The following is a 22,125-nucleotide window of genomic DNA, read 5'->3' on the forward strand; positions in this document are numbered from 1 at the left end:
CAAACAAAAATATGCAACAGAGACCCTCTGTGGCCCGCAAAGCCTAAAATATTCACTCTCTGACCCTTTACAGGGGAAGCTTGCCAGGCACAAGCTTGAGACCTTCCTGTTAACGTCTTACTGCTTAGAAGCGTTTCTCCCAGTACTTGAGAGCTGCGATGTGTTTTGCTGCAGTAACTTTACACATCACTGAGTCCCGCTTACGAGACTAGGCCTAAGGGTGTCGGCACATCTCCAGCAGAGGGTGATGATAGCAGGTTTGGGGGGCGGGGAAGCAAATGATCGGGTCCAACATCCGTCCTCAAGCAAGACACAGGCGTGAGGAGAGGGACTTAGGGTCTCCAGCCCCACTAGAGAACTAAAATGACCCTGTATGCAAAGGCAGGACAACGTCACCTTCTCCTGGGGGCTCTGGCCTATGGACAAATGTTTACAAACCCTTAAGAAAGCCTGGGTGGCTCAGCCGGCTGAATGTCCAATTTTTTGTTCTGGCTCAGGTCCCGAATGCAGGGTCATGGGATCGACCGACATCGGGCTCCGTGCTGAGCCTGCAGCCTGCTTAAGATTCTCTCCCTCTCGCTCCCCGTCTCCGTCTTCTTCCCCCTCCCCTCTTATGCTCTCTAAAAAAACCCAAAAGGGGCGCCTGGGTGGCGCAGTCGGTTAAGCGTCCGACTTCAGCCAGGTCACGATCTCGCGGTCCGTGAGTTCGAGCCCCGCGTCAGGCTCTGGGCTGATGGCTCAGAGCCTGGAGCCTGTTTCCGATTCTGTGTCTCCCTCTCTCTCTGTCCCTCTCCCGTTCATGCTCTGTCTCTCTCTGTCCCAAAAATAAATAAACGTTGAAAAAAAAATTTAAAAAAAAATAAAAAAAATAAAAAAAATAAAAAAAATAAAAAAACCCAAAAAAGATTAAAGTCATTTGTGGGGTGCCTGGGTGGCCCCGTGGGTTGAGCACCCGACTCTCGACTTTGGCTCGGGTCATGATCTCACCACTCATGAGTTGGAACCCCACGTCAGGCTCTGCCCTGGTGGTGTGGAGCCTGCTTGGAGTTCTCTCGGTCTCTCTCGTTCTCCCTCTCTCGCTGCCCCTCCCCTGTTCATGCTCTGTCTCTCTCTGTCTCAAAAATAAAATAAAACGTTAAAAAAAATTAAAAAAAAAAAAAAAGCAATCTGGGGCATCTCCCCTGTGTTCTATCACTCCTGTTCCTGAGTTTATACCCAAGCTCAGTGTGACCACATGTCCACACAAAGGCCCCCAAACGTTCATGGCTGCTTTATTCCCTTTTTTAAAAATGTTAATTGAGGAGCCCGGGTGGCTCAGTCGGTTGGGTGTCTGACTTCAGCTCAGGTCACGATCTCACTGGTTCCGCTCTGTGCTGACAGCTCGGAGCCTGGAGCCTGTTTCCGATTCTGTGGCTCCCTCTCTCTCTGCCCCTTCCCCGCTCATGCTCTGTCTCTCCCTCTCAAAAGTAACCATTAAAAAAAAATTCTTAATGTTTATTTTTGAGAGAAAGAGAAAGAGAGAGAGAAAGAGAGAGAGATTGCAAGCGGGGGAGGGGCAGATAGGGAGAGGGAGAATCCCAGGCAGGCTCAGTGCTGTCAGCCCAGAGCCTGACTTGGGGCCTGAACTCACGAACTGTGAGATCATGACCTGAGCTGAGATCAGGAGTCAGACGCTAAGCCAACTGAGCCACCCAGGTGACCCTGCTTTATTCTTAATAGCCCCAAACTGAAACAACCCAAGTTTACATCCAAAAGAGAAGAGGCAGATAAATTGGGAGAGACTCAGAATAGCGGAGGAATTGCACTTTGGGATGTGCAAGACAGGGCAAATCACAGTCAAGTCCAGAGAACAAAGGGAGGACTATTGCTTTACAGAAAAAAGGTGAAATACTATACAGCAAAGAACAAAGATAAATTACTGATATTCACAATATGAAAGTTAATAAAGGAGCGCCTTGCTGGCTCAGTTAGTGAAGAAAGGTGACTTTTGATCTTGGCGCGGTGAGTTCAAGCCCCACGTTGGGTGTGGAGGTTACTTTAAATATTTAAATATTTAAATATTTTTAAAAGATTAAAAATACTTTAAATTGGCTGATTGAAATATTAAAAATAAATCAAGAGACACTTATTTTTAAAAAAAGAAAATAAAGAGGGGCACCTGGGTGGCTCAGTCGGTTGAGCATCCGACTCCGGCTCAGGTCATGATCTCACAGTTCGTGAGTTCGAGCCCCGCATCGGGCTCTGTGCTGACAGCTCAGAGCCTGGAGCCTGCTTTGGATTCTGTGACTCCCTCTCTCTCTGCCCCTCCCCTGCTCATGCTCTGTCTCTCTCTCGGTCTCAAAAATAAATAAAACATTAAAAAAATTAAAAAAAAAAAAAAGAAAAAGAAAAAAGAAAATAAAGAGAAACCTCATTTAGAATGGAGTCAGGAAGCCCCGAAAGGGGTAGCTCAGCTCTCACACGTAAACTTTGGGCAGGAGGAAGATTTTCTCCTGACCAGCAACAGCCCAGCCAATGAAAAACCACTGTAACTCAGCCAATAAGAAACCACCACAAGTCAGCCAATGAGAAATCACCATAACTCAGCCAATGAGAAGCCACCATAACTCAGCCAATGAGAAACCATCCTCTGCCTGAGCGCTACCTCTCCTGCGGGGGAGTTTGCTTCAGAGCAGCTCCTCCCGGCTCCCTCCTTTTTATCTAGAAAGCAATAGTCCTCCCCTTCGTTCTCCGGCCTGGGCTGTGGTTTGCCCTGTCTTGCCCGTCCCAAATTGCAATTCCTCCGCTATTCTGAATAAGCTCATTTTGCTGATAAAATAACCGGCTGTTTTATTTTTTTTTTAATTTTTTTAATTTTTTATTTTTATAAAAAATTTTTTTTAACGTTTATTTATTTTTGAGACAGAGAGAGACAGAGCATGAACAGGGGAGGGGCAGAGAGAGGGAGACACAGGATCAGAAACAGGCTCCATGGGGCGCCTGGGTGGCGCAGTCGGTTAAGCGTCCGACTTCAGCCAGGTCACGATCTCGCGGTCCGTGAGTTCGAGCCCCGCGTCAGGCTCTGGGCCGATGGCTCGGAGCCTGGAGCCTGTTTCCGATTCTGTGTCTCCCTCTCTCTCTGCCCCTCCCCCGTTCATGCTCTGTCTCTCTCTGTCCCAAAAATAAATAAAAAATGTTGAAAAAAAAAAATTTTGAAACAGGCTCCAGGCTCTGAGCCATCAGCACAGAGCCCGACGCGGGGCTCGAACTCACGGACCGTGAGATCATGACCTGAGCCGAAGTCGGACGCTTAACCGACCGAGCCACCCAGGCGCCCCTGGGCTGTTTTATTTTTAAGGTGGCGTGCGGCAACATACGTGAAGCTCACAGTCACCCAGACACGAAAGGATCCATACTCGGAGTCCCTTTCGGTGACGTTTCGGAACACAGACTCAACTATGGCGACAGCGATCGGAGGAGGATTGCCCGCGGCGCTTGGGGGCATTCCAGGGGTTGGAAGCGACGTGTAGACACACGTCTTGATCTGGGTGTGGGCTGCAGGAAATGGGTACCCATGCAAAAGTCCTCTGAGCTGTCCGTTTAAGATTCACATGCTTTAGGGCCTATGAATTATCCTCCAACACAAATTAAGAAAGAGAAAGTAACATGCAGTGGTGGGGGGGGGGCGGGAAATGAGCCCTTTCCCTTTCCGGTGGGAGTGTGAACCAGGAGCCTTAATTTGGAGAACAGTCGTGCAGGATTTAGTAAGAGTGAAAATGTATATTCTCCACGTCTGAGGAGAAGTCTCAGAAGTTCCCCTTCTCCACAGCTACCCTAGAGCAACGCTGTCCACTAAGTCCCCGAAGCATCCCCAGGTTACGGGGGGGGGGGGGGGGGGAGAAACTGAGGCACGTTTCAGAGAGTTCATCCTGGGCTCCATCCCACAGCTACGAAGTGTAAGAGTAAGGATTTGAACCCATTGCGAAGGCAGCCCCGGCATAGGGTTTACAACCACCACCACAGAAGGTTGCGATGCCTTTTTTCGGGCATAGTGGAAACAAACTGCGTGTCCAATGCCTGGGGACTCAGTAAGTTGTACTACAGTCACGCTTAGTGAGACCATAACACGCTCGGTCGGTTGAGCGTCCGGCTTCGGCTCAGGGCATGATCTCAAAGTTCGTGGGTTCGAGCCCCGCATCAGGCTCTGTGCTGACAGCTCAGAGCCTGGAGCCTGCTTCCGATTCTGTGTCTCCCTCTCTCTCTGCTCCTCCCCCGCTCATGCTCTGTCTCTCTCTCTCTCTCCCCTTCAAAAATAAATAAAAACATTAAAAAAAACCACAAAACTTTAGAATAAAAAGGAACAAGGTGGGGCTACCTACACTGGCTCAGAAAACTGTTGGACGGTCTGGCCTGGACTGTAACACTGACAATGTTTAGTATCTGGCCCTTTAGCAGGAAAACAAAGTTTGGTCACTCCTGGCCGGTGGGAATTAAAAAGCAAACCAAAGAGCATTAAATGTCACATTCATGGTTACGTGTCTGTGTGTGCAAAAGTGAAAAGCTGAATGGGCACCCCGTGGAGGGCCCCGCCCCCACCAGAGCAGGAGGGAGAGAGATTGGATAGGCACAGGGCACCTCACCTCTTTTATTGAAAAGGGGAGGTGGGGGGCGCCTGGGTGGCTCAGTCGGTTAAGCGGCCGACTTCGGCTCAGGTCACGATCTCGCAGTGCGTGAGTTCGAGCCCCACGTCGGGCTCTGTGCTGACAGCTCAGAGCCTGGAGCCTGTTTCAGATTCTGTGTCTCCCTCTCTCTCTGCCCCTCCCCTGTTCATGCTCTGTCTCTCTCTGTCTCAAAAATAAATAAACATTAAAAAAAAAAAAATTTAAAAAAAAAAAAGAAAAGGGGAGGTGGGCAACTGTACCGGTCTGCGGGTGGTCAGATTTACGCATCTGCAGCTCAGGGTTTCCCCTGGAAGCCTGGATGCTCCGAGCAGGTTACCCTCTCTGAGCCTCAGTTCTCTCACCTGTAAAATGGGCACATTCAAGTCCATCTGGGAGGATTATTTTTTTTCAACGTTTTTTTTTTTTTAATTTATTTTTGGGACAGAGAGAGACAGAGCATGAACGGGGGAGGGGCAGAGAGAGAGGGAGACACAGAATCGGAAACAGGCTCCAGGCTCCGAGCCATCGGCCCAGAGCCCGACGCGGGGCTCGAACTCACGGACCGCGAGATCGTGACCTGGCTGAAGTCGGACGCTTCACCGACTGCGCCACCCAGGCGCCCCCATCTGGGAGGATTATTTTAAGGCAAGGATCAGATGACCATCGAGAGGTGTTCGGTGTGGGGACAGGTACCTAATGAAACTCCAAAAATTGGTAAGGGGGGGGGGGACCCAAGAGGCATGGAAGATGGGTTTAATGGCCTCTCCACCTGTAGCTGCTGAAGCTCCAAAGGTAGGGACTTCTTCCTCCGTCCCCAGTGGATTCCCAGAGCCTAGACATGCCTGGCACACAGTAGGTGCTCAATAAAATCCCTCCCCCGCCAGAGACTCATGCTAAGCAAGGCACCCTAGGTGGGGAGGAAATAGCATCCGTAGAACTTCCATTTGATTCCCCTCCCATGACTCTTTACACGAACTTCGGCCTGGGGTCCACGGACCTCTTCAGAACCCCATGACGGAATTCATGAAGTCACGGAAAAAAAAAAATTCACAACTTTATTTCCACTGACTTTAACCGATATTCACCATTTCCTCAATTATGAATGAAGGCAACGGCAGGAGCTACGCCTTTGTCCCCAATAGAAAACCACAGAGATTTTCATATCAGATTGCGTTGCCGCAAACAACTCGAAATACCGCGCTCATCACCACTGTAAACTCACTGGGGTTATTGGATCTTGTCAGTTAATGTGGGGGTAAGTAGAAAGGTATAGCCCTAAGCGTGTTTCGGTGGCGCTCTATTTCAAAAGTGTTTTAAAGTGATTATCTTACAAGTATTCAACACAATTTTTTTTTTTTTTTGAGAGAGCGAGAGAGCGTGCGAGCAGGGGAGAGGAGTAGAGGGAGAGACAGACAGACAGACTCTTAAGCAGTCTGCATGCTCAGCGTGGAGCCCAACTCGGGACTCAATCCCATGACGCTGGCATCACGAACTGAGCGGAAATCAAGAGTAGGAGGTTGAACTGACTGAACCCCCCCCCCCCCAGGCACCCCAAACAATTTTTTATTTTTTTAATTTATTTTTTAATGTTTATTTACTTTTGAGACAGAGAGAGAGAGAGAGAGAGAGAGAGAGAGAGCGAGCGCGCGTGCGCAAACGGGGGAGGGGCAGAGAGAGAGGGAGACACAGAATCCCAAGCAAGCTCCAGGCTCTGAGCTGTCGGCACAGAGCCGGACGCCAGGCTCGAACTCACACACCGTGAGATCATGACCTGAGCCAAAGTCGGGCGCTTAACCAACGGAGCCCCAAACACAGGCGCCCCAAACACAATTTTTTTTTAAATTGTGGTAAAATAGACTTAACATGAAATTTACCATCTGGCCACTCTTAGGTGCACAGCTCAGGGGTATTAAGCACGCTCACGCCGTTGTGCAACCACCCCCATCTCCAGAACTTTCCGTCTTCCCAAACTGAACCTCTGTCCCCATGAAACACTGACTCTCCCCCCCTCCACCCCCCCGCCCGCCCCCGCGCGCCCGTGGCTCCCACCATCTACTTTCTGTTTCTATAAATTGGACTCCTCTAGGGACTTCCTACGAGTGGAATCAGACAAGATTTGTCCTTTTGTGTCTGGCTTGTTTCACCGAGCCTAAGGTCCTTATAGTGTCAGATTTCCTTCCTTTTTAATGCCGAATAATATTCCCGTGTGTGGACGAACCACATTTCCTTTATCCATTTAGTGATAATGGATCACGAAGTTGCTTTTTAAAAATATTTTCGTGAATATTTTTACTTGCAAAACACTCCTTGTAAACCTCTTGTACTTTGTTTTATGTACCTACCGATGGTGTTTTCAGAAGAGGCTCCGAGCCGTCTCCACACTGACAAAGAAATCCGGTCAGAGGCGTTAGGATTTCCATTGGCCCTTCGTCCATTAAAGCAAATAAACAAAAATTATATTTTGCAACTGTGTTGGTTTAAAGACGACTATGACCCAGGATGGGACTATATTCATTGTTTTTGTTGATTTTAAAAGAAATGAAAACATTTTAGGAGGGGGGGGGGGTGGCTGAGAGTACGATGGTCCCACATCTTCACTCTGCCCAATGGACATGTGGGCGCTGGGTCCGGGACCCCCTCAAAAAGGCTGGGACCCCTTACGAATGTTTAAATATCGTGTCCGCAGCTTCTAGAAAGGCCATCTGGCTGCTCTTTTCCCAGCCACCCGGGGATCCCCAACCCCACCCCCAGGGTGGCCAGGACCCCCCTTCCGCCCGATTTCGGGTAGGCCTCCGCCGATATCACTCCAGCCCCCTGTTTGCGGCAGTGGAAAGCGTTACCACTCGCCGAGATGATCCATTTTTGTGAACCGTGGTTACTTTCTCCCCAGACTGTGGGCGCCCCGAGGGCCAGGCTCAGTCCCTCTCGTGGTCCCCAGCGCCTGCGCCCGGGAGGTGCCCAAACTTGCCGAAGGCCGCAGCCCGAGCGGGGTGGGGGGGTGGGGGGGGGGTGGGGGGACCTCGCTGCGGGGTGTCTCGGGGACTTTCCCTGTCCCGCGGGAAAGCGTGACCTCACCTTCCTGCCAGGCTCCCTGAGGGACGCGGAAGGGGCGGGCGGAGGCCAGGGGTGGAGCCGTCTGCGCGCCGTCCGCGCTCCGCCAGTCGTGGGCCCCGTCGCCGGGCCACCAGCCCCCGCGCAGAGGACGGAGCGGGACCCCGGGTAGGTGGCGGGGGGAACCAGGGGGTTAGCGTCGGCGGGGGAGGGCACCCCCGACGCCTGCGGCTCCTCCCCAGGGTTCGCGACCAGCTGCACTCCCCCCCCCCCCCCCCCAGCTCATGGCGCCCTCGCTCCCCTTCTTCGGTGTCCCCCTCAACGCTCGGCTCCTCTCCCGGGTGGCCCTGGTCCTCCCCGACCCCCTGCTTCCTCCTTACCTCCCCCCATTGCTCCTCAGCACCCCAGATCTCTTTCCAGCACCCCGAATTCCTTTCCAACACCTCGAAGTCCACCCCCCCACTCCCGGATCCCTTCCCAGCACCCCAATTCCTTCCCAACGCCACCGATCTCTCCCCAACTCTTTCTGGACTTCTCCCAACACCCAGCAGTCCTCCAACCCGGATTTCTCCCCAACATCCGGTACCTCTCCCCAACCCCCCCCCCCCCGCATTCCTCTCCAGCCCCCCACCCCATGTTTCTGATTTCCTCCGGGAGCTTGGAGCCCCCTTCCCCGGTCCCTGTTCTTCCAGCCCCGCAAGCCCCGCCTCTCCCGCTCGCCTCTTGGCCCCCAGCCCCTTGGGGGCCCTGAAACCACTTTTTCCAGGGGCTCCCGGAACCCGCTTCCCCGGCAGGAGCCTGCTTCCCTCAGCTCGGCCCCCGCACCCCCACCCCTTCCCGTGGGGGACAGGGTTGGTTGGTTGGCCCTCGCCTCCGAGTCACTGCAAGTCGCCCCCCCCCCCCCCCCCCCCCCAGTGGCTGCTGGCAACATTCTGATCTGGGTGGCCCCAGAGAGCCTCACGCACGGGGCCTTTTCTTCCCTTTCCCTGTGGCTGAAGTAGGAGGTTGGGAAGGGGCCGCCGCGGGGACACCCACGCGAGCTGGAGGTGGGGGGGGGGGGGTTGTGTGTGTGGGGGGGTGTCGGGGGGTGGGGGTGGGCCCTAAACCTACCTGCGCCCCGCTCCTCCTCTGAATAGGGACATGTGTTCATCCTTCAACACACATTTATGACCAACCTGCCGCGTGCCAGGAGACCCGGTTCAGGATGCTGGGCACATAGTAGGGGCAAAGCAGGGCCCTCCCGGAGTCCTCCGTCAGGACAAATAAGCAAAGCGAGATGATGCTGGCCGAGTGCAGAGAATGCATTTCCAGCAGCTTCTCCGCTGGCCTGGCTTGCGGATTCCTCAGATCCAGGCATGGCAAGGGGCCGGGCACATAGTAGGTGCTGCATGGGTAAGGGCAGGAACCCTGGAGCCAGGCTTCCTGGTTTAAATCCCTGCCCCTCTGCTTTCCACTTGTGTGACCCAGGGCAAGCCGCTGTACCTCTCTGTGCCTCCCTTTCTTGTGTGTAAAGCGGCAGTCAAAATAGTCCTGACTTACAGGGTTGTCATGGGCTTAATTCAGTGTCTGGTCCATAGTAGATGCTCAGGAAACACTTGTTGAACAAATACCCCTTCAGTCTCCCGCACATTTTTCAGAGGCAGTCTAGATACGTTTTGCCTTCCGTGCCTTGTCGTATTTCTTTTCTTTTTTTTTTTTTTTTTTATAATTTTTTTAAACGTTTATTCATTTTTGAGAGAGAGAGAGAGACAGAGCGCAAGCGGGGGTGGGGCAGAGAGAGAGGGAGACACAGGATCCAAAGCAGGCTCTGAGCTGTCAGCACAGAGCCTGACACGGGGCTCGAGCTCAAGAGCTGTGAGATCATGACCCGAGCCGAAGTCGGACGCTTAACTGACTGAGCCACCCAGGTGCCCCTATAAATTTTTAAAAAATATTTTATTTATTTTGAAGGGGGGCGGGGCAAAGAGAGACAGAATTCCAAGCAGGCTCCAGAGCCCGATGCGGGGCTCCAACTCATAGAACGGTGAGATCATGACCTGAGCCGAAATCAAGATGCCACCCAGGCGCCCCTGTAACATTTCTTCGTTAGCCAAAAGGAGTGAGTCGTGCCTCTACTAAGCGCCAGTCCTGGTGGAAAGCAGATTAGACTTTTTGTCTTGCTGGGGAGAGGAGTGAGTCAGCAGGAAACATTTATTGAGCGCTTACTGTGTGCCAGGTGCTGTCCACTGTCCACTGTCTGCCAGGTTCTGTCCACTGTCCACTGTCTGCCAGGTTCTGTCCACTCGTCGATTGTTTCCGGCAGTATTTATTAAGTACCTACTGTGTGCCAGTCACTAGGTACAGCTGTGTAACAAGACAAACGCACATCCCGGTCTTAGGGGTGCTCCCTCCGGTAGGGTGGGGTGCCTGTGCAATAAAGTAGGTAAAATCTATCGTGTCAGGTAAGGAGAAAGACAAAGCAGGGGGTGTGGGGGAATGGGCTTCAGTTTTAGGCAGGGTGGCCAAGGGTGACCTTGATGAGGAAGTGACGTTTGAGCCGAGATCTGAAGGCAGCAAGGGAGCCAGCCATGTGGCTATCTGGGGAAGGGTGTCCTGGGCTGAGGGAACAGCTAATGCAAAGGCCCTGAGGCAGGATCCAGTCTGGCATATTTAAGGAACAGTGTGGCTGGATCTGAGGGAGCAAGGGGGAGTGGAAGGGGGTGAGGTCAGGGAAGGGAAGGGGGAGGGTGGGAACAGGGAGGACTTGATCCAAGGAGTCGTGACTGAGATAACCTCTGATTTCTCCCTCCTAACCACAAAGCAGCTCCTCATTGTCTGTCTAGAATATTCAGGACAAAAGCCCAGGTACCCTCCTTGCCTCCTCCTGCTCCTCTCCCTTTCTCCAAATTATCCACAAAGCCAACCATTTCCCCCCACTTCCTTGAGACCCCTCCCTGGCCCAGCGCCCATCATTGCTGGGCTGGGCCAGTGGTCACCTCCCCCCAGGTCCCAGGCTCCTCTCCCTGCTCCCCACAGTCCGTTCTTCCGGAAGCGGCCACTGGAGGGCGCCTGTGAGCCCCTGAGTCAGGCCCTGCTCCCCTCTGCCCACAGCCCCCCCAGAGCTCCCATCTCCCTCAGGGTAAAAGCCCAAGTCCTCCCGGTGGCGTTCAAGGCCCTGCAGGACCCCGCCCCCTTTCCTTCCCTCCCCGTCACACACTCCGCGCCAGCCACACGGGCCGCCTCCCCATTCCTGCAACGCTCTGGACTCTGACCTGCCCCCGGACCTTTGCACTTGCGGCTCCTTTTGCCTGAAACTGTCTTCCCCCAGATCGTCCCCTGAGTTGTTCTCTTACCTCCTACAGGTCTCCACCGACATGTCATTTCCCTCCAGAGGTCTCCCTTGCTCTTCAGGCTTCTGGAACCTTTCCCCCGTTCCTCACTGCCGCACCCTGGCGCGTTTTCTTCGCCGCCCGTTCCATGCTTTGCAGCGGGTCACGGTCAGGTTTATTTTTGGTCTCCTCCAACTAGACTGAGCTCTCGAGAAAGATTTGTCCAGTGTGTGAAGAGACCTCAGAGAATGCGGGAGAGTCGGGGAGGAGGGGATGGCCAGGAGCCAGATGTGGTTAAAATGTTTTAAAAAGAGGAAGAGGAACGGGGCGCCTGGCGGTTCGGTCCGTTAAGCACCTGACTTCGGCTCAGGTCATGATCTCGCAGTCTGTGGGTTCGAGCCCCACGTTGGGCTCGGTGCTTTTGGGACAGAGCCTGCTTCGGATCCTCTGTCCCCCCCACCCTCTCTGCTGCCCCCCTCGGCTCTCTCCCCCCCCCCCCCAAATAAATTGGAGGGTGCATGTTAGCACATCTGGTTTTTTCCTTGTAAGTTATAAACACAGCTGCTCCCAGGAGTCCTTGGCGAGCGCAGAGAACAGTCGACCTGTGACTCACGGCCGTGGAAGGGGCAGATCAGACCGTGTTTCTAGCCGCGGACGTGCGTAGGCCGATTTTTTTTTTTTTTTTTTTTTTTTTAGTTTTTATTTATTTTTGAGAAAGATACAAAGAGAGCAAGCAGGAGGAGGGTGGAGAGAGAAGGAGAAGCCCAAGCAAGCAGGCGCCACGCTGTCAGCGCACAGCCCCAGGCGGGGCTTGAACTCACGAGCCCGTGAGGTCAGGACCTGAGCAGAAATCAAGTCGGTCCTGGGGGTCGGGGCTCCAACACACGGATTTTTCAGGGGGACACAGGTCAGCCGGTCACGGCCATTGAAGCCTGCGTGCTGCATGATGATTATGTGGGTGAGAGAGAGAGAGAGAGAGAGAGAGGCTTTTGGTCTTAAGGTTACAGACACTGAGGGGCGCCCCGGGGGCTCAGTCGGTTGAGCGTCCGACTTCGGCTCAGGTCGTGATCTCACGGTCCGTGAGTTCGAGCCCCGTGTCGGGCTCTGTGCCCACAGCTCAGAGCCCGGAGCCTGTTTCAGATTCTGTGTCTCCCTCTCTCTCTCTGCCCCTCCCCAGCTTGTGCCCTGTTTCTCTCTCCCAAAATAAACAAAGATTAAAATAAATACATAAATAAAAGGTTACAGATATTGGGGCCAATGAGCTGTTCTGCCCGGTCACGTTGGTTGAGTTTGCCCCTCTGAGGAGCGGGGGTGCAAAATCACATCCCGGTTTCTTGTCAAACGTCTTCTGTAAAGGACCAGAGAGTGAGTGTTTTCAGCTCTGCAGGCGGGCGACGTGGTCACCTCTGCAGCCACTCAACTCCGTGGCTGTCGTTGGAAGGCGGCCATGCGCTGTGTGCATATCAGTGGGCATGGCTGGGGGCCGAAATACTTTATTTGTTTCAGTAAATAAACTGCCCTCTGGCCTGGGCAGTTACGCACAGTATCATGAGAGCGGTCCATTTTTTTTTTTCTTCCTTTTTTTAAACTAATCTCTATGCCCAACATTGGGCTTGAACTCACGACCCCTAGATCAAGAGTCGAACACTACCGACTGAGCCGGCCAGGCGCCTCCATCATCAAGCCAGTCTTGATTTTAAAAATCTGCAGGAGGGTAGGGAGTGAGCTGGGGGGGATACCCAGCAACAGTATTGCAGGCAGAGAGAGCAGCTGGTGCAAAGGTCCTGAGGCAGGACTGTGCCTGGTAAGTTTAAAGAACAACAGGAAGATCCGTGGCCTTCGGGGGACCCACTAGATTGGGTGCACCTGGGTGGCTCAGCCGGTTGATTGCCAGACTTCGGCTCAGGCCATGATCTCACGGTTCGTGGGTTCGAGCCCCACGTCGGGCTCTGTGCTGACAGCTCGGAGCCCAGAGCCTGCTTCGGATTCTGTGTCTCCCTCTCCCCTCTGCCCCCCCCCCCACCCTTGCTCGCACTCTGTCTGTGTCCCTCTCTCTCTCAAAAATAAATAAACAGGGGCGCCTGGGTGGCGCAGTCGGTTAAGCGTCCGACTTCAGCCAGGTCACGATCTCGCGGTCCGTGAGTTCGAGCCCCGCGTCAGGCTCTGGGCTGATGGCTCGGAGCCTGGAGCCTGTTTCCGATTCTGTGTCTCCCTCTCTCTCTGCCCCTCCCCCGTTCATGCTCTGTCTCTCTCTGTCCCAAAAATAAATAAAAAATGTTGACAAAAAAAAAAAATTAAAAAAAAAATAAATAAATAAACATTTAAAAAGGTTTAAAAATATTTGAATTGATTGCCCACGTGACAAAACTTAGCAGTTTCCTGAAACTCTGCCTTTGCGGCTTCTTCCCTTGAAGTAATAGCCAGTGTGGCCCCACGGAGTCCTTCCTCCTCGTGGCGGCACACCTAAGTCACAGCCACCACATTTAGACAGGTCTAAGGTGGTTCCAACTTCTTTGGTCCCGCCTCCCTCAGTGTGAAAGTTCAAGTCCTCCAGACTGCCCGCCAGGTCTCCTCCCCCTCCTCCCTCTCTCCCCCTCACCCAGTCAGCCATGTGGGCCTTCTCCCTCCTCACTGCTCCTCCATCAAGCTGGGCTGGTCCTGCCCCAGGGCCTTTGCATACGTAGTTCCCTCCTCCTGGACCTCTCTTCCCTCAGATGTCCCTATGGGTCACTCTCTCCATTTTTTTTTTTTATGTTTATTCATTTTTGAAAGACAGAGAGAGACAGAGCACAAGCAGGGGTGGGGCAGAGAGAGAGCGGGACACAGAATCCGAAGCAGGCTCCGGGCTCTGAGCTGTCAGCACAGAGCCCGACGCGGGGGCTCGAACCCACGAACTGCGAGATCCTGACCTGAGCTGAAATCGGATGCTCAACGGACTGAGCCCCCCGGGTGCCCCTCACGGTCTCCATTTTTACATCCTGTTGAAATCTCTGTCATCGTTGAAGCCTTCTTGATTTACGTTGTTTAAAACTTCACCTGCCCACCCCTGACTCATGGGGTTCGAGACCCTCCTTCCCGCCTGCCATTTCTCCACGGCGTTTGTCCCCAGCTGATAGATATGCTGTGAGCGTCCCTCACCTGTGGGTTGTCTGTCCTCCACGCGAGGAAGTCGGCGGCCTTTGGGGGGGTCTGTGCTGTCTCGCCCCCCGCCCCCCAGTCAGCACTTCAGCAAGTCAGGCCGCTTCTATTTCTGAAACAGCCAGACAGCCACCTGCCTTTACATCCTTCCCCCCAAGCACTGCCCCCTCCACCCCTCTGCCCCTTCTCACCCGCTTCTCTTCCGCCCTGCTCCCTGCGTCGGCTCAGTCCCGTCCGCCTTGCACCTCTGCCCCCAGTGCTGGCTCTCCCCGTGCCGTCTCCAACCTTTCTGGAGTCTTTGACCCTGGCCCTGGGGCCCCGGAATGGCCTGTATGTACTCAAAATGCACTTAAAAAAAAAAAAAAATCCTGAATCGTTTATGCAGTGAGGTCCGTGATTTATCGGCAAAGGGGGCTGGGTTGGTTTACGAAGCAGCTCTTGGTCTGTGCCAGGATCGCTCAATGTCAGCACCTTGCAACATTGGGTCTGGATCGTTCGGGGGGGGGGGCGGGGCATCCTGGGCACCACACGGGCAAGGAGGGGTGAGCGGCATCCCTGACCCTACCTACTCGATACCTTTCTGTGTAGCCGCGACACCCACAGATGCCCTCAGCCGTGGCTGAGGGTCCGGGGGCAGGGCTCAGAACTGTTGTTAGTTGAGAAGGACGTCTGTACCCTTAGGGGTGTCATCGTGGGCACAAGCGTGAACCAGGCAGTAGGTCCCAGCCCAGGCTGAAAGGCATATCAAGTGTTCTCAGCCTCCTGGAATGATCTGAAGTGGCATTTTTTTTCTAAATCTGAATATGACCTGCTTTGAGCAGCCGGTGACCTAAGTTCCGAGGTTTGGAACAGTGTCCCTAGCGTCTGTCGTGCGCACTTGGGAAAGGCCTTTTTCTGTGCCCGTGGTTTCATCCACAACATTGGGACCATAGGAGCTCTGGCCCCATTCACTCATTCATTTATCCCACAAGTATTTGTTAGGTCCCTGCTCCGGGCCACGAGAGTCTCAGCCCCCTCCTCTGGTGCCCCGGGGTCAGGAGACAGGTGACAAGTGCGAAAAGTCTAACGCACAAGGCACGTCCACCCGTGACACACTGTGGGGGAGCAGGTGACGTGGGCGAGACAGCCTGGGAAGGGCGGGTGTGGACGTGTAGGGCTCCCGAGACGGTGCCATTGGGCCTGAGAGTTGAAGATGGGAACAGTGTCGCTCAGGCAAGGGTCTGAGGAAGGAGCCGGCTTGGCGTTTTTTTCCTCTTTCTTTCTTTTTGAGAAATAGAAGACAAGTAGCCGCAGCCCGGTCACGCGCGGAGCTGGCTCTCAGCAATGGCTAGTGTCTCATCAGCACGGCCCGTATCAGCCGCTGCTGCGTAAATTACCCCGGAACCTCCTGGTTTCAAAACACCAAACACTGGGGCGCCTGGGTGGCTCAGTGGGTTGAGTGCCCGACTCTTGATTTCAGCTCAGGTCGTGGTCCCAGGGTCGTAGGGTCAAGCCCCGTCTTGGGCTCTGTGCTGAGTGTGGAGCCTGCTTGAGATTCTCCCTCCCTCTCTCTCTCTCTCTCTCTCTCTCTCTCTCCCCCTCTGCCCCACTCCCCTGCTTGCCCTCTCTCTCATAAATAAAAAGTGAAAAGGCAACCCACGGGGTAGGAGAACATATTTAAAAATAAATAAAAACAACAAACACTTATCATCTCACACAGAGAGAGACTGGGTGTCAGGAATCTGGAGGAAGGTGAGGTGGGGGCCTCCGGCTGGAATCTCTCATGAGGTCACGGTCAAGGTGTCGGCTGGGGCCGCCTCATCTGAAGGCTCGACCGGGGCTGGAGTTGCTGAGAGCCCAAGCCGCCCCCTCACATGGCTCATGGTGGGCGCCCTCGCTTCCTTACCCCCGACGGGATGCCAGAGAGTGACCAAGCTGGTGTTTTATGTCACTGGTGACAGCCCGTCGCTTTTGCCGAGGTCTGTCAGTCACAAAGGTGGATTCTGGGTTACGGCTGGAAGCCCCGCCCTGGGCTGTGGATGCCAGGACAGGGGTCCCTGGGGGACACCTGGGAGCCTGATTACCTCCCTAGCGAACACGTATGGGATGCCTGCTGACTTCCAGGCATCGGGGCTCGGAACTTTCCATAAGGCTGTGGCAGCACAATGCCCTGAAACGATCCCAGCACTGGGCTTATTATTATTCCCAACAGGCAGTGGAGTTTTGCGGCTGCGCACGCAGCCTCTGGAGCCACGTTTCATGGCTTCAAGTCCCAGCTCCGTGACCCACCGGCTGTGTGACTTTGGGCAAGGGACCTCATGTCTCTGGACACATTTAGCCATTTGCAGGTGGGGGAAATCGTAGCGTCGCCCTCTCGGGGGACACCAGGCAAGTGTTGGCGGCTCTCGTGTCGCAGAGGAGGAAATGGAGGCGGGGGAGGGGACGCATCTTTCTCAAGGTCACCCTGGCAGGCGGTGCTGGCGCTGAAGGCAGGCAGGTGGGGGCGTCCGGACCCCTCCCAGAGCTGCCCCCTTTCTGACGGTGTCTGTCTCGCCCCACAGGTCGGCCCCAGGGTCCCCCCGTGGGATTGGGGTGAGCACGTCGGGGGACACCCAGCATGCAGGAAGGCAGGGGCTGCGGAACATGCCTCCAGCCTCCAGTGTTGCTGCCCGCGGCTGCACCCACCTGTGCCCATGGCCTGCACGGGCCCGTCGCTCTCCGGCGCCTTCGACATTCTAGGTGCCGCAGGCCAGGACAAGCTCTTGTACCTTAAGCACAAGCTGAAGACGGTCCACCAGGGCTGCCGAGGGGCGGACCTCCTGTACGCCATGGTGCTTCTGAAGCTGGGCCAGGAGACGGAGGCCAGGATCTCCCTGGAAGCGCTGAGGGCGGACGCAGTGGCCCGGCTCGTGGCCCGCCGCTGGGCCGGCGTGGACAGCGCCGAGGCCCCGGAGGAGCCCCCAGACTTGTCCTGGGCCATTGCCCGGGTGTACCACCTGCTCGCCGAGGAGAAGCTGTGCCCAGCCCCTATGCGGGACCTGGCCTACCAGACAGCCCTCCACACGTTCAGCTCCAGGGACGACCACCGGCTGGCCGAGCTCCAGGGAGAGGCCCGGGACCGGTGCGGCTGGGGCGTCATCCGGGCCCCCGGGAGCTTCCAGCCCCTTCGCTCCGATCGGGGCTGCCTCCCGCCATGCTCGGTGTCCCCCTCGGGCACCCGCAGCCTGCCCAAGCCCATCGAGGGCCTTTCGGGCTGGAGCAGAGGCTGTTCTCTGAGATCCACCAGCAGCCCCGCCTCCCTCGCCAGCAACCTGGAAATCAGCCAGTCACCCACCATGCCTCTTCTCAGCCAGCACCGCGGCTGTCGTGCGCCCAGCAAGCTGTGTGAGGAGCCCCGGGCAGGCCCCGGGCCCGAACCTGCCCCCACAGGCTGCCAGGAGCCTGAGGAAGTGAGCTGGCCACCATCCGAGGAGGCTGTCAACCCTTCACCTGGGGACACAGCCGGCCCTCCATCGGGGGTGACTGCCGGGCCCCTGCTCGGGGAGACCGCTGGCCCCTCATCGGAGGGCCCCTCTTTGGAGGGCCCCTCATCCGGAGAGACTGCCGGCCCCCAGATGCCACCAGACAGCCCGGGCCCTAGACTTCCTGAGGTGGTCCCAGATGCAAGCCCCACTGGCCAGCCCGACGCCCCCAAAGCTCTGGAAAGCGGCACCCGCTACCCGGTGGAGTGCAGCCAGGCGCTGGCAGCCCCCGCATCTCTCCCCTTGCCCCCCAAAACCACTTGCCCTGACAAGGACCAGACCCCCCTCTCACTCCCTGTAGAAGATACCGCTTCCCAGAGGACCCCCCCATGCCCCCCCACCCCCTCGGCCCCGAGGACCTCCGCGCCCCGCCCTTCTCCATCCATCCCTCCTTCCGCTTGCCCCGCCGCCTGGAATCCGTGCCCCCCGCCCCCCGAGTTGGAGCCAGAGCAGAAATTCTACAACTTTGTGATCCTGCACGCGGGGGCAGACGAGGACATTGCCCTGCGGGTCCGAGAGAGGCTGGAGAGCCTGGGCGTCCCCGATGGCGCCACCTTCTGCGAGGATTTCCAGGTGCCCGGGCGCGGCCACCTGCGCTGCCTGCAGGACGCCATCGACCACTCAGCCTTCACCCTCCTGCTGCTGACCCCCAACTTCGACTGCCACCTGGGCCTGCACCAGGCGGGCCAGTCCCTGATGAACAGCCTCACGCGGCACGAGTGCCAGGACTGCGTGATCCCCTTCCTGCCCCTGGAGAGCTCGCGGGAGCAGCTCAGCCCGCACACCTGCAGCCTGCTCACCAGCCTGGTGTGGCTGGACGAGCGCTCCCATATCTTCGCCAAGAAGGTGGCCAACACCTTCAAGCCGCAGAGGCTGCGAGCCCGCAGGGCCCACTGGAGGAAGGAGCAGGACGTCCGCGCCCTGCAGGAGCAGCACCAACAGCTGGAGGGCGAGCGGCAGCGCGTCTCGGCGCTGAACGCCGCCTACTCGGCCTATTTCCAGAGCCACTCGGCCTGGCAGGCGCAGATGGAGACGCTCCGGGTGGCCTTCGGGAGCCACATGCCCTTTGGGACTCCGGGGCCCCTGGGAGCGCCCCCGCCCTTTCCCTCCTGGCCGGGCCACCAGCCGCCGGCGCCCGCGCCCCCGTGGCTGGCCGGCGCCCCGGCACCCGCGCCCGCCTTCCCGCAGCCCCCGGCGCCCCCTCAGAGCCCGGGGCTGCAGCCCCTCATCATCCACCACGCGCAGATGGTGCAGCTGGGCCTCAACAACCACATGTGGAACCAGAGAGGGACCCGGGCGCCCGAGGACAAGACGCAAGGCGCGGAGTGACCGGTGACCCCGGCCTTGGGGACGCCCGCACCGTGCCCGGGGCGGGAGGAGGAGCGCGACGTCGTCTGCAACCCTCAGGACATCGCGGGGGAGACCTTCGTCTCTCAGGAAATCGTGCAAAATGGGCCGCGGCGACTTTCTGGCGCGCGGGGGGGGGGGGGGGGGCGCGGAGTTGGTGGTGGCATTTGCGGATTCTCACCAATAAAATGGATTCTCATTTGCGGGTGCTGGCGGTGGCGGGGAGTGGGCTGGGGGATGTGGGAAGTGTGTTTCGACTTTAATAAATATTTATTGAACGCTTCTCCAGTGCCGTGCCACTCCCGGAGACGTCTACCGTTCCCCCAAAAAGGGGATTGGAAGGGAGACGCCGGGACCGGAAGTTGCGCTGTTTCTCTCATTTCATTGGGCAGAGCGTAGTCACGTGGGCCCTTTGGCTGCAAGGGAAGTTGGGAAATGTAGTCTTCTGCTGGGCAGTGTGCTTTGCTGAAAGTTTTGGTTCCGGTATCACAGAATGTGGAGAGAAAAGACACAGGACCTTTATTACTTGATTGCTGTAAAACCCCCCCCCTTTTTTTTTTTTTTTTTTTTTGCCTGGGAGGGGTCCTGCCTTGATGCCCCCCCACTACCCCATTCTGGGCTCAGATCCCACCATGCGATCTTAGGCGAGAGCCTTGGGCTTGCGGAGCCTCAAGCTCTCATCGGAGAAGTGGGCTTATGATGCCAGTGTTTCAAGGTTGTCCTCAGATCCTTTGCGACACACTGACGCTCCAGGGGCAGTGTAAGTGCTCATTAATGGCAGGCCCGGAGAGGAGGGGGCTAATCTTTTTCGGAGTCACAGACCTTTGGGAAGGAATAGAATTAACATTCGTGGGGCACTCACATTTATGGATTCCGGAGGCTTTACAGATCTCAATGTATTTTGTTTTATTTTTTTTATTGGTATTTATTTGTTTATTTTAATTTTATTTTTTTTAACGTTTATTTATTTTTGAGACAGAGACAGAGCATGAACAGGGGAGGGGCAGAGAGAGAGGGAGACACGGAATCTGAAACAGGCTCCAGACTCTGAGCTGTCAGCACAGAGCCCGACGTGGGGCTCGAACCCACCGACCGTGAGCTCATGACCTGAGCCGAAGTTGGACGCCTAACCGACTGAGCCTCCCAGGCGCCCCTATTGGTATTTATTTAAAGTACTCTCTGTGCCCGACTGGGGCTGGAACTCTGGACCCCAACATCAAGAGTCACAGGCTGCACTGACTGAGCCTGCCAGGCGGCCTTGAACCTATTTTGAATCCCCAAAATTGAACGCTCTCGGGGTACAGGCTTACATCATTGGGCTCATTTTACAGAGAAGAAAAACAGGCTCCCAGAGGTGAATTCTGGTCCCCAAGGCCACGCACGTCAGGAGTGGGGAGATTGTAATGTCCAAGGGAAGGAAAGGCAAATTTGAGCTGGTTAAGCCAGGAAGCTGCTGGCCCCTCCCACCCAACTGCTTCCTGCAAACATGAACTTTGCAAGCCTTTTCCCCCTTTCTTGGGGCCCAGGAGGGCGGGCCTGGCTGACTCACCCAGGCCATCGCATATCAGTTATTATTTTAGTGGCTGACTCAGATTTTGCCAGGGCCTTCGTAGCACTGACGTCAAACCCGGGGAGGAGCCCCTGAAATCAGCTTCCAGGGCGCTGCAAGGTGGCGTGGGTTCGTGGACAGACTGTTTCGAACCATCGACGCGGGAGCTAGCTGCAAATAACGGGACAGCTGCAGTGAACAGGCCATTTGGTTCATTCAAGTAACATTTATGGGGTGCCTACTGTGTGCCTGCATTGGAGTGCAGTAGGGGCACCCACTACATCCGTGCAGTCGGAATCGGAGGGGAGGGAGCAGTGAATGAATCATGAAATGAAGCAGAGATAATTTCAGAAAGTGAAGAGACATCAGAAGAAATGAACAGTGACATGGGAGTGTCCCCGGGGGGGGGGGGGGAAACTTTGGACCGAGTGGCCAGTGGGGGCGTAAGGAGCCCGTGTTAGAGCCAAGGCCTGTAGAAAGAGGAGCTGGCCGGGATGAGAAGAGTTTGAGGACCAGGTGATTTTTCTGGAAGGAGGAAAGAGCTCGTGCAAACGCCCTGGGGTAGAGCCCTGCCTGGCATGTTGGAGGAACAGCGAGAAGGCCTTGTGGCGGCCTTGTGGCTGGAGCAGAGTGAGCGAGGGGGAGAGAGGGTGGAGAGGAGGAGGGGAGGGGATGCACGGCTTTGTGGGCCTGGGGGAGGACTTGGGCTTTTCCCTCGGGAAGGCGGAAGTCCTCGAGGCCCTTAGCAAGCAGAGGATGGGGGTGGGGTGGGGTGGGAATCTGACTCCAGTGCTCACAGGCGCCCTCTGGTGGCTTCTCTGGGGAGGACAGACTGGGAGGTGGGTGCACGTGTGAGCGAGCCTGCGACCAGAGCGGTGGCAACAGACCCTGGCGAGGGCGGCCACCATGGGGGCTGGACGCACGTTGGGGGCAGAGGAGGGACAAGCGGGCACGTTCAGAGCACGAACCCCTATTAATCCCTGAGAAATTGTGAGACTCGGAACAAATCACAGCCCTTTTCTGGGCCTCATTTTCCCCATCCGTCCGTGGTCCCGGTGACTTCGGGTCTGGCGCTCCAACACTTCCCACGTCCCTGTGTCACGGCAGCATATTTAAAGGACAATCACTTTCAAACCCCTGGGCTGAGGGTTTTACATGCCCCATGAACTTGTTTCGCCCTCCCAATAGCCCAGGGGCTGGAGACTATCCCTGCCCCAATTTACAGATGAGGAAACTGACGCCCAGAGAGGCGAAGTCATTTACCCAAGGTCACACAGCACGCAAAGTAGCTTTTGGGGGCAGAAGAAGGAGCCAGGTGTCCCTCTGCTGGATTCTAGCCCCTACGGAGGTTGTGCACACTGTGCATTCATGGCCTCCATTTTTTTTTTTAATCTGTGAAATAGTCTTGTTTTACTTGTTAATTCCTGGTTTCTCCGCCACACCCTGCATACCCTGAGAGCACCGGGGTGGATCTGTCTGGGTCCCTGTAGCGTTTTCAGAACCCAACCCAGGAAGTGGAGCAGAGTCATTGCTCGGTGAGTCCTTTGACCAACAACGCGGGCAACCGTGTCTGTGCGGGGCGCGGCTCCCCA

General features: G+C 55.9%; 1 protein-coding gene and 2 long non-coding RNA genes across 4 annotated transcripts; 2 read left to right on the plus strand and 1 right to left on the minus strand.

Annotated features, from left to right (window-relative positions):
* Positions 1 to 295: 295 nt before the first annotated feature.
* Positions 296 to 7,651, minus strand: LOC131510806 (uncharacterized). The gene is made up of 3 exons (XR_009261196.1): positions 7,481 to 7,651; positions 6,983 to 7,065; positions 296 to 620 (listed from the first exon to the last, which is right to left on the minus strand). It is a non-coding gene; the product is annotated as an uncharacterized LOC131510806 (long non-coding RNA).
* LOC131510807 (uncharacterized) lies at positions 4,114 to 5,369 on the plus strand. The gene is made up of 3 exons (XR_009261197.1): positions 4,114 to 4,640; positions 4,887 to 5,053; positions 5,291 to 5,369. It is a non-coding gene; the product is annotated as an uncharacterized LOC131510807 (long non-coding RNA).
* Positions 7,652 to 7,716: 65 nt separating the features above from the next.
* Positions 7,717 to 19,160, plus strand: TICAM1 (TIR domain containing adaptor molecule 1). 2 transcript variants are annotated; one of them, XM_058728367.1, is made up of 3 exons: positions 7,728 to 7,859; positions 16,678 to 18,549; positions 18,580 to 19,160. In XM_058728367.1, the coding sequence occupies exons 2-3, from the start codon at positions 16,810 to 16,812 to the stop codon at positions 18,964 to 18,966; spliced, it is 2,127 nt and encodes a 708-aa protein (XP_058584350.1). In that variant the 5' UTR covers positions 7,728 to 7,859; positions 16,678 to 16,809; the 3' UTR covers positions 18,967 to 19,160. The 2 variants fall into 2 exon arrangements, with proteins under 2 accessions (XP_058584351.1, XP_058584350.1); XM_058728368.1 differs by having other exon boundaries at positions 7,717 to 7,859; positions 16,678 to 19,160.
* Positions 19,161 to 22,125: the final 2,965 nt, after the last annotated feature.

The sequence above is a fragment of the Neofelis nebulosa genome, chromosome 4, assembly GCF_028018385.1.
Source record: "Neofelis nebulosa isolate mNeoNeb1 chromosome 4, mNeoNeb1.pri, whole genome shotgun sequence".
In the NCBI taxonomy this organism is placed as follows: Eukaryota; Metazoa; Chordata; class Mammalia; order Carnivora; family Felidae; genus Neofelis; species Neofelis nebulosa.

Coding starts and splice junctions, on each gene's coding strand:
- TICAM1 (XM_058728368.1), top strand. CDS start 16,810: ATGGCCTGCACGGGCCCGTCGCTCTCCGGCGCCTTCGACATTCTAGGT.